The sequence below is a fragment of the Eptatretus burgeri genome, chromosome 2 (genome assembly GCF_056783735.1).
Source record: "Eptatretus burgeri isolate ZD-2024b chromosome 2, Ebu_testis_v1, whole genome shotgun sequence".
Lineage (NCBI taxonomy): Eukaryota > Metazoa > Chordata > Myxini > Myxiniformes > Myxinidae > Eptatretus > Eptatretus burgeri.
In genome coordinates, this window is record NC_140962.1 from 21,586,964 (window position 1) to 21,598,515 (window position 11,552).

At 45.8% G+C, this 11,552-nt stretch overlaps 1 protein-coding gene across 1 annotated transcript; it reads right to left on the reverse strand.

Annotated features, from left to right (window-relative positions):
• Nucleotides 1–930: 930 nt before the first annotated feature.
• Nucleotides 931–11,039, reverse strand: PSMD2 (proteasome 26S subunit ubiquitin receptor, non-ATPase 2). Its single transcript, XM_085865259.1, has 3 exons — nucleotides 10,664–11,039; nucleotides 3,554–4,249; nucleotides 931–3,313 (listed from the first exon to the last, which is right to left on the reverse strand). The coding sequence occupies exons 1-3, from the start codon at nucleotides 11,000–11,002 to the stop codon at nucleotides 1,418–1,420; spliced, it is 2,931 nt and encodes a 976-aa protein (XP_085721385.1). The 5' UTR covers nucleotides 11,003–11,039; the 3' UTR covers nucleotides 931–1,417.
• Between the last annotated feature and the right edge of the window lie 513 nt (nucleotides 11,040–11,552).

An 11,552-nucleotide genomic window follows, 5' to 3' on the forward strand; every position in this document is an offset into this window, starting at 1 on the left:
GTGAGGGAAAAGGTAGTTTTTTTTAATATTTTGAGACATGAAACAGAGGTATAGTTGAGAGGGATCAAAGAAGGGTGGAGGGAAAAGTGGAGAAAGTAAAAACTGATGGTAATAAGGAGAAAATACAATAAACACGATCATGCACATCGACGGGAAGAAGGGTAGGCCTCAAGGAAACCCGATATGAAAAGACGACAAAAACTCCACTATTATAACAAGTTTGAACACAAGACCGAACTAGAAACAAACAGTAAACACAGATACAACAAAATGACAGTAAAAACGCGACAAAAACAACTGGAAAACTTATCTTTGAGAAAGTCGGCAGAGACCCTGAAGAGGAACCGCCACCATCGCTCAAGAACTGGAACCGGAAGAGGTTGAATGAGGTTGAAGCGGCAGCTGCAGATTCGACCAACACATGGAAAAATCCCCAAACCGGAGGAACATTTGGGGGGGGAAGAGGGGTATATTTTGTAGTTTTAAGTCCATCTTTAATGTGGGATTCTCCGTTTACGTTGTCTCCTGGTTTTAATAAATTATTTGTATTTCCTAAGAACACGTCTGCTTCATCGTGCCACACCAATTTAAACCGTTCAGAATATTGGCAATCACCTGGGGGTGCAAATCAAGTCAACATAAATATGTGTAATGAGCGTTTTATATACGCTCATTAAAATGCGGGATATCCACACTGCTCGGGGCACTCCATGATTCAGCCATTCGCAAAGCGACTGCTTTGGCATTTCACAGCTTCAACACCCGACTGTGGTCATTTGTTGTTGTGGCGTGGAGCTGGAAACACAACACTATATCATCCACAGTACCTTTGTTCAATCCTGTTAGGCAATTCATGATGATGCATAATATATAAAATAGTTTTGTCATGGTTTTAAATCACAGCAAACTAAATTTTCGACCAAACAAGGATTGTGTTTTTTTCATTAGTAGTTTTATTCTCGTTCTGAACAAAAACAAAACAAACAGTAGCAGTCATCTGGATTTTATGAGAAAGGAGGAGTGGTGTAGGGGACAAAAAAAAGTTCCCCAGGAAGATCCTGGTCATTTTCCTATCTGATTAAGCTCAGGGCAGGAAACAAAATGTAGAGCATAAAAATGTGACCCATCAGCAAATAACAGTCCAAGTCCCTCTATGCTATCCAATCATAACATCTCTCTTCCCTCCAAACCCTTTTCATGAAGAGTAAGATGAGGCTACGAGACAGAACAGGAACAAGACTGATCAGGAAATAGAAAGAAATGATATACATAGATGAAGGGATACAGACCGACATACTTAGCGAAGAATGTGGTAAGTTCATACATGCCAAAAATAAAAGGTTCAAAATAGAGAAAGATACTGATGAGGTCGTACAACCTTAAACAAAATGTATGCTCACTCTGGTAAACAATGCTGCTAGGTGGAAGCCGCAGGGTTCTTCCGGAGAATGACAAAGCCTTCAACAACTGGTGTCAGTGGCAAATACTCGTCGGTGGCAAGCTCTGCTCGCTCCCCGTGTGCCAATAGCACTGGTGTAGTATGCGTCTGGAACCCAGTAATGGTCTTGGGACGACCAGCCTGTCCAACCACGTCGACAGCCTGTCCCACTCTTACTGCCACAGGTTTTGGCCTGAGATCCTCATCAAAGGTTACAAGCATTCTCGGCCTCATGGCAGCGACGAGAGCATACAAGACATAGTGTGCGCGGCCTAATACAGTACCTCGAACATCAAGGAATGAGATTAGCACCGCCAGAAGGCCTGCCAAGGCTGTTGGACTCAGGAGCTGTCGGTCAGAGTGGTAAGGGCAAAGTGATAAGGTACCTTTACCAAGATGAGTGAGGCCCTGAGCCAGTCGAACCATGAAAAGATTGTTGGGGTCCTTGGCATGAAACTGAGCCTGTTGACGCAAGATGGCTGCAAGGCGAGCATTATTGGTACCACTGCCTACAATACCCATTGCAAATATGGCATTGTGAGCGACCTCTGCATCAGAATCATGTGAAAACTTGCTAAGGGTGTCTAGGATGTTAAGACGTGGGTTAGAGACTGAAGTCAGGGCGAGGGCAAGAGGAACAGCACGTCGGATGCTTGCCTCACCATAGCGCAATAGATGGCCAAAGGCACGTAGGGCCATCTCAGAGCCAATCTCCTCACCCATTGCAATGAGGGCAATTCCCAACACAGCCACTCCTTGATGTGAAGCCGTCTCTGCAGGGATTTCTTTTGTACGCTCTTTGCGCTGCTCTTTTCGGTCACTTCCACTTCCTCCAGATGATGCAGGCTTCTCTTCGTCTGCTGTGCTCGTTCCTCCTCCACTTCCTGTTCCTCCACTACCACTACTTGATCCCGTTCCTCCACTACTACTACTACTACTACTACTGCTGCTGCTGCTGCTGCTGCTGCTACTACTACTACTACTAGTGGTATTAACAGTCGTTCCTCCACTGCTACTACTAGCACTACTCTTTTCCTTGCCTTCCAGGTGCTCACTGCAGATGTGTAACAGTTGTTGCACTTTCAACACATTTCCAGAGCCAGCATAGGCACAGACATCCACCAACACACTAGCAAAACTACGAAATGGTGGTGGTGCCACTTCAAGAGCAGCAAGCACGGTCTCTGCCGCCTCACCCTTGCCTAGATAAGTCAGGCCTAAGCCTAAAGCCAGCCACTTTGCAAATGTCTCCCGCAAGTCCGCTTCAGTGCGGTCCATGAGAGTCTGCAATAAAGCTGAAGTGACATCACCATTGCAAGAACCAACTGCTACGAGTCCACATGCCAATGCTGCTATGCCAATTACTTCCATAGTGGACCTTGTATCAGAGAGAACGGGCAGTAGAAGCGAAAGGACATCTTCACGGTTTGAGCCTGCATATGCCAGGCCAAGACCAAACACCGATCCAATGCGCATTGTGGAACTTGAATGGAGAACATAATCAGAAAGGAGGGCCAGGGCGGGATCACACTCATTCCGTACACCACAGTTCACCATTCCACAAGCAAGAAGTGCACCAGCCTTGATGTAATCCTCGGTGGAATAGAGGTACTTATCTATCTGTGTCAGACCACCATCCACATCCCAGAGGAGTACAAGACCAAGAGAGGCAGTAGCACTCAGCATTCCATGCTCCTTGTTCTTGTATAACCACTTATTCCCATCACCAGCGAGGAGGCGATCCTGACCAAAAGCTGCATTCAAGAAGCCATTGACGAATGAGGCAGCAAGATTCATACGAGCAGAGTCTACCTGCCCACCTGCTGATCCAAAACGACTGTTCTCCAGGTGGGATTTGTACACATCTTCAGGTACCTGGAAACAACAGCAAATAATGAAAACAGAGACTACAATTTAGGCAGCACCTTAATCATGTCCCTGCCAAACAAATCCTACTTCAACCACCTATATCTTCAGCTCTCATCACATCCCTCCCATCCAAATCCCCCAACTACGAGTAACAACACCTGGCCTTTCGATACTCTTCCCATTTAATCAAGTTGAATATTTTCAAAATATTTCCCTGATGTCCAATCCTAACCCGAGAATACGCACCTTGGGCTCCAAAATTTCCAGCTCACGGGCAAGGGACAAGAAGTTGTGGTTGAGCTGTCCATTACTCATGATCTCTGTGAGTTCCTCGCACTCCTCATCATCACTGAGTTCCAGAAAGACTCCATGGCGTGCAAGAATAAATGCCATCTGCTTTTGCACAGCGATGTCACCACATGAGGAAAATATTTCGGCGACAAGTTCAGGGTCGTTCAGCTGCAGTGCAAGACGCAAAGCCTCGGGGTGTCGACCAAACTTGCGAAAGATTGTGAGGGAGCAGCGTAGCATAGCTGAGCTCTCTGGCTCTGGTACATAGCTCACACAGCTTGTGAGATAAAGGCACACCTTGGGATATGCAGCACGATCGACAAACTCTTCTAAAAGACTCAAGCACTCAATTTCCATGAGCAGGTCACAGGCTTCTGCCTCCCCATTATGCGCCATGTGGTAGGGTACAATTTCACGAACTAGTTCCATTAGTCGTTTTCGCTCACTTTCAACATCTTGCCATTCGCGGGCCACTTCGCCAGCTAAGTGGCGAACATACTCATGACCCCAGGATGCCAAGTCCTCCTGGGAACCAAGGAGTCTGTAACGCAGGCATTCACGCTCCCCACTTACTGTCATGGCGAGCACTGAGATGATGTCAGCACAGAAGCGACGGTTATCGCCCTCTGACATATGCTCCACATATGCTGTCTGTGACACACACACACACACACACACACACACACACACACACACACACACACACACACACACACACACACACACACACGTAAATCACAATCCAATCGAACAAAGTTTTTGATAAAATAAGTTGAGAACATCATTCAGCAAAGCTTCCATGAAGAATTCAATGAATTTCACAGAATAAATCATTAAAAACAAAAAGATATCAAGTGAAACGTGGCTTCGCACACCCAATGCACATCATCATAATATGCTGTAGGGTCATTCCATGTCAAATCATCAAAGAATCTGCCGTCATCTCTCAGATTTTTGTAAAACTTTGGGAACCAATTGGGACCCATGAAAAACGGCAAGAACTCAAATATTTTTGCCAGCAGCCTCTTAATTAATGAGATACAGACTAACGAACTTTGGACTAATTAGCATGACGTCGCAAATTCAAATGGCCATATCTCTAAAAGTATAACACCTCGAGAGCTGGTTTTGGTGTCATTTTAAAGGTATTTTCATGCCCTATGAATTTGTCTGGGCAACATTTTCCTACCTCCAACCACAAAAAAGTTATCACAAAATATAAACTTCAATCGTGAATCCCCAAAAAATGTATCCTTCAAATTTCCTCAAATTCATCCCACAGGTACCTTATGATGTCAAGAAGCTTCCACATAAGTTTTGTGATGGGCACTCCAATAGTTTCTGAGATATGAGCAATAATGTGCATGTACGTATGGCATATAGGTTCGAAAATCAGCATTTGTAATGTATTATACAATCATTCTAACCTAGCCATGACAGGGAACACAGGGAACGACCATCAATTGCTTTGAAGTATCATATACTTTCATTTTCAACTGGGCCTGAGGGGAAGAAACAAGTGCTGCTGTTGCTGCATTGAAGAGGAAATTGAAAGCCTAAGTCAGGTTAGTGAACACTGTGTACTTGAACTCACTTATTGATTGTATAATACATTACAAATGCTGATTTTCGAACCTATATGCCATACGTACATGTACATTATTGCTCATATCTCAGAAACTATTGGAGTGCCCATCACAAAATTTATGTGGAAGCTTCTTGTCATCATAAGGTACCTCTGGCATGAATTGGAGGAAATTTGAAGGATACATTTTTGGGGATTCACGATTGAAGTTTATATTTTGTGATAACTTTTTTGTGGTTGGAGGTAGGAAAATGTTGCCCAGACAAATTCATAGGGCATGAAAATACCTTTAAAATGACACCAAAACCAGCTCTCTAGGTGTTATACTTTTAGAGATATGGCCATTTGAATTTGCGACGTCGTGCTAATTAGTCCAAAGTTCGTTAGTCTGTATCTCACTAATTAAGAGGCTGTTAGCAAAAATATTTGAGTTCTTGCCGTTTTTCATGGGTCCCAATTGGTTCCCAAAGTTTTACAAAAATCTGAGAGATGACAGCAGATTCTTTGATGATTTGACATGGAATGACCGTGTACAAGCAGGGGCTACCCGGTGGTGGCCGTGGTGGGGGCGGGTGGAATCGCCAGTGCTGTCCGGAGACAGGAGGGGTTGTATACCTGGCACTGCCCGGCTATATGAGCTTTTCAAGGTGGGGGTTTTGGGACGTGTTGGACATCGAGAAGCTATTGAGTTGTTGGCTTCATGGAGGTTACCTTTTGCCTGGGGGCTTGCAACAGCACTGCCTGATCCCACATCCCAATATACACTCGAAAACAGCGGTCTCAAAATACACTGAGGCTAGTGCGTGGAAGTTTAAAACCTTGCCCAGATTCTGAAGTACCTACACCCAAAATTTGGAGCCGTTAGGTGCTACGGTTCAGCATTGAAAAATAACGTACAAATGCACAAAACACAAACACATTTATATAGATTTGAAGTCATTTTACTCTTAATGGTGTAATTGTTGTGGGTTCTTGTAGCACAACATGAATCTTAGCAAACTAAGCTACACTTTATCTGGCGAGCAAGGAGAAATTATTTTTCCACCAATTTGGATGATCTCTTTTCCTTCAAATAGGCAAGACCACAGCACCAATTTAAAGGTTTTGTTGACACATTAGCTTACCCAGAACCATCCCAACAAGCTCCCTTGCAATATCTCGAATGCTACTTCATTAAAATGATCACTTCAACCTCTCTCCCAGACCCTCGACCACTCCGTGTGTGTGCCTCCCCCTCACACACTGTGTCTTTCTGTCTGTCTCTCACAGAGAGAGAGAGGGAGGGAGAGAGATATGAGAGATACGGAGAGAGAGGTATGGAGAGAGAGAGGGAGAGAGAGAGAGAGAGAGAGAGAGAGAGAGAGAGAGAGAGAGAGAGAGAGAGAGAGAGAGAGAGAGAGAGAGAGAGAGAGAGAGAGAGAGAGAGAGAGAGAGAGAGAGAGAGAGAGAGAGAGAGAGAGAGAGAGAGAGAGACACAGAGAGAGACACAGAGAGAGACACAGAGAGAGACACAGAGAGAGACACAGAGAGAGACACAGAGAGAGACAGAGACAGAGACAGAGACAGAGACAGAGACAGAGACAGAGACAGAGACAGAGACAGAGACAGAGACAGAGACAGAGACAGAGATAGAGACAGAGATAGAGAGAGAGAGAGAGACAGACAAACACAGAGAGAGAGGGAGAGAGAGATATGAGAGATACGGAGAGAGAGGTATGGAGAGAGGGGGGGAGAGAGAGAGAGAGAGAGATAGAGAAAGAGAGATAGAGAAAGAGAGACAGAGAAAGAGAGACAGAGAAAGAGAGACAGAGAAAGAGAGACAGAGAAAGAGAGACAGAGAAAGAGAGACAGAGAAAGAGAGACAGAGAAAGAGAGACAGAGAAAGAGAGACAGAGAAAGAGAGACAGAGAAAGAGAGACAGAGAAAGAGAGACAGAGAAAGAGAGACAGAGAAAGAGAGACAGAGAAAGAGAGACAGAGAAAGAGAGACAGAGAAAGAGAGACAGAGAAAGAGAGACAGAGAAAGAGAGACAGAGAAAGAGAGACAGAGAAAGAGAGACAGAGAAAGAGAGACAGAGAAAGAGAGACAGAGAAAGAGAGACAGAGAAAGAGAGACAGAGAAAGAGAGACAGAGAAAGAGAGACAGAGAAAGAGAGACAGAGAAAGAGAGACAGAGAAAGAGAGACAGAGAAAGAGAGACAGAGAAAGAGAGACAGAGAAAGAGAGACAGAGAAAGAGAGACAGAGAAAGAGAGACAGAGAAAGAGAGACAGAGAAAGAGAGACAGAGAAAGAGAGATAGAGAAAGTGTGTGTGTGTGTCTGTGTGTGTGTCTGTGTGTGTGTCTGTGTGTGTGTCTGTGTGTGTGTCTGTGTGTGTGTCTGTGTGTGTGTCTGTGTGTGTGTCTGTGTGTGTGTCTGTGTGTGTGTCTGTGTGTGTGTCTGTGTGTGTGTCTGTGTGTGTGTCTGTGTGTGTGTGTGTGAGTGATTGTGCCTGTGTGTGTGTGATTGTGTCCGTGTGTGTGTGATTGTGTCCGTGTGTATGTGTGCGATTGTGTCCGTGTGTATGTGCGCGATTGTGTCCGTGTGTATGTGCGCGATTGTGTCCGTGTGTGTGTGAGATTGTGTCCGTGTGTGTGTGTGATTGTGTCCGTGTGTGTGTGTGATTGTGTCCGTGTGTGTGTGTGAGATTGTGTCCGTGTGTGTGTGTGAGATTGTGTCCGTGTGTGTGCGTGATTGTGTCGGTGTGTGTGTGTGATTGCGTCGGTGTGTGTGATTGTGTCCGTGTGTGTGAGATTGTGTCTGTGTGTGTGATTGTGTCTGTGATTGTGTCTGTGCGTGTGATTGTGTGATTGTGTCTGTGTCCGTGTGCATGTGTGTGTGTGATTGTGTCCATGTGTGTGTGTGTGTGATTGTGACTGTGTCCGTGTCCGTGTGTGTTTGTGTGATTGTGACTGTGTCCGTGTGTGTGTGATTGTGTCCGTGTGTGTGATTGTGATTGTGTCCATGTGCATGTGTGTGATTGTGATTGTGTCCGTGTCCGTGTCCGTTTGTGTGATTGTGATTGTGTCCGTGTGTGTGTGTTTGTGTGATTGTGTCCGTGTGTGTGTGATTGTGTCCGTGTGTGTGTGATTGTGTCCGTGTGTGTGTGATTGTGTCCGTGTGCGTGTGTGATTGTGATTGCGTCCATGTGTGCGATTGTGTCAGTGTGTGTGTGATTGTGATTGTGTCAGTGTGTGTGTGATTGTGATTGTGTCCGTGTGTGTGCGATTGTGTCAGTGTGTGTGTGATTGTGATTGTGTCCGTGTGCGTGTGCGATTGTGATTGTGTCCATGTGTGTGATTGTGTCCATGTGTGTGTGGTGAAAGAAAGAAAGAATTTCAGCAGTGAAAGAATAACGTACAAATGCACAAAACACAAACACATTTATATAGATTTGAAGTCATTTTACTCTTAATGGTGCAATTGTTGTGGGTTCTTGTAGCACAACATGAATCTTAGCAAACTAAGCTACACTTTATCTGGCGAGCAAGGAGAAATTATTTTTCCACCAATTTGGATGATCTCTTTTCCTTCAAATAGGCAAGACCACAGCACCAATTTAAAGGTTTTGTTGACACATTAGCTTACCCAGAACCATCCCAACAAGCTCCCTTGCAATATCTCGAATGCCACTTCATTAAAATGATCACTTCAACCTCTCTCCTGGACCTCTACCACCCATCTCTGTCTCTCCCACTCCGTGTGTGTGTTGTGTGTGTGTGTGTGTGTGTGTGTGTGTGTGTGTGTGTGTGTGTGTGTGTGTGTGTGTGTGTGTGTGTGTGTGTGTGTGTGTGTGTGTGTGTGTCTCCCCCTCTCTCTTCCCCTCCCACACACTGTCTTTCTGTCTGTCTCTCTCAGACAGAGAGACAGACAGGCAGAGAGAAAGAGAGGGAGAGAAGGATGGATATGAGAGAGAGAAAGAGAAAGAAGAAAGGAGAAAGGAGAAAGGAGAAAGGAGAAAGGAGAAAGGAGAAAGGAGAAAGGAGAAAGGAGAAAGGAGAAAGGAGAAAGGAGAAAGGAGAAAGGAGAAAGGAGAAAGGAGAAAGGAGAAAGGAGAGAGGAGAGAGGAGAGAGGAGAGAGGAGAGAGGAGAGAGGAGAGAGGAGAGAGGAGAGAGGAGAGAGGAGAGAGAGAGAGAGAGAGAGAAAGTAAGTCTCTCTCACTCTCTCCCCCTCCCACTCTCTCCCTCCCCACGCCCTGTGTGTGTGTCTCTCACTCTCCCCTCCCACTCACTGAGTGTTTCTCTCACTCTCTCCACCTCCGACTCCCTGTGTGTGTCCCTCACTCTCTTCACCTCCCACTCCCTGTGTGTGTCCCTCACTCTCTTCCTGTTCCACTCACCGTGTGTGTGTCTCTCACCATCTCCCCCTCCCACTCCCTGTGTGTCTCACTCTCTCACTCTCGCTCCCCCTCTCACTCCCTGTGTGTCTCTCACTCTCTCCCCCTTCCACTCCCTGTCCCTCTCTCACTCTCTCCCCCTTCCACTCCCTGTCCCTCTCTCATCTCTCCCCCTCTCACTCCCTGTGTGTTTCTCTCACTCTCTCCCCCTTCCACTCCCTGTCCCTCTCTCACTCCCTGTGTGTTTCTCACACTCTCTCCCCCTCTCACGCTCTCCCCCTTCCACTCCCTGTCCCGCTCTCACTCTCTCCCCTCCCACTCCCTGTGTGTTTCTCTCACTCTCTCCCCCTCTCACTCTCTCCACCACTCACTCTCTCCCCCTCTCCCTCTCTCCCCTCCCACTCCCTGTGTGTTTCTCTCACTCTCTCCCCTCTCACTCTCTCCCCCACTCACTCTCTCCCCTCTCACTCTCTCCCCTCCCACTCCCTGTGTGTTTCTCACTCTCTCCCCCTCCCTGTGTGTTTCTCTCACTCTCTCCCCCTCCCACTCCCTGTCCCTCTCCTCCCCCCCTTTCACTCGTTTCTCTGTCCTAAAATCAACATTCATGCAAAATAAAACTACACCTTGTAAAGGATCAGCATTTCAGCACAACCGTCATCATCTTTCATCACTAAAAACCACCACAAAAGGAACTGCAGAAACACCGAGTTTAACAGGAAGGAAGGAATCCAAAGAGACGAAGGGAAATTCGATCAGGGGGTGACGATGTGTGCGGGTGACTGCAGGTTAAAGTACAACACTCACTAACACACACATTTATATATATATATATATATATATATATATATATATATATATATATATATATATACATACACTTGTGCAAGAGTAAACAGACCTCATTTTGAAAGGAGAATTCATTCATTCGAGCATCAGCTCGCAGAGCTTTTCACTTATAACAATTTCGGGACAGTATTATCAACCACAGTATCGTCATGTCTGAAACGCCTGGAGAATGAAACAATCATGGAAGGAAAGCGGGATACAGGAATCGAGCTGGAAGACAAAAACCGTCGTCCTTTCAGAAGCCAAACTTCACAAATACCTTGAGCTTTCCGTAATGAGAACGCAGAAACTTCAGAGGTTTGGGTACGGACGTCATGGAAGTGGTGGCCGAGCGAATCTGCTTCCTCAACTCCTCGAGCGCCGGAAGATGTGCCGACTCGTCCGAATCCATGAGACGGTCGACCAACGCCTCCAGCTCGTCCCGCAGCTGCTTGTCTTCCTCTGATAGCTCCTGTTCCTCCTTTTTGTCCGACCCGGTTCCTTTGTCAGTTTTTCCCGCCTTTTCGTTGTCCTCACGGCCTCTTTTGTCTTTCATCTTTTTGGCTTTTTCCTTCTCAATGTCAACCTCTTTGCACGGGATTCCCTCGTCGTCCGCCATGTTGGAAATTCTTTCTGCGATGTCACAGTTTGTCACGTGGCCTCTCCCTCTCTTGCCTCTTCCTTCAAGTATCGAAAAATTTTCATATTTGCAATTACGCATCCCCGATGAGCGTCGCTGTATTAAACGGTGGTTGAAAATAGTTGAGACAATTTTTTTTTTTTTTACCGGTGACAAGAATCCTGCAACACACTATCGCCATGGACGCAAACACCGGACAAGTACTGGAGCGTAACGCCATCACGGAGCCCATTGCAGATGATCAGGCTTTTGGGGGGAAAAATGAATATTTAAAAAACGCAACCGAACAGCCTAAAGAATACAATTAATCACAAGTGTTATAAAGTTTAATTCGTGGTAATTGTTCACTTTTATGACGTTGATCAGGATGTTGTTTTGAGATAATGGTTTAATTTTATAAACTAGTGCGGGCCCGTACGCGCGTGGCCATACGTGCAAAAAAAAAAAATTGACGTTAATTGTGACGTCATAGCACCCTGTCATGTCATTGGTTTGGTAAATAAATGGCCATCACTTGGGAAACAGCTGA

Excerpts from the sequence above, each read along its gene's own strand:
- PSMD2 (XM_085865259.1), bottom strand. The coding sequence starts at position 11,002 with ATGGCGGACGACGAGGGAATCCCGTGCAAAGAGGTTGACATTGAGAAG. Across the intron at positions 4,250-10,663 it reads CTCATTACGGAAAGCTCAAG|ACAGCATATGTGGAGCATAT; the intron begins GTATTTGTGAAG and ends TGTGTGTCACAG. Across the intron at positions 3,314-3,553 it reads TGGAAATTTTGGAGCCCAAG|GTACCTGAAGATGTGTACAA; the intron begins GTGCGTATTCTC and ends TGTTGTTTCCAG.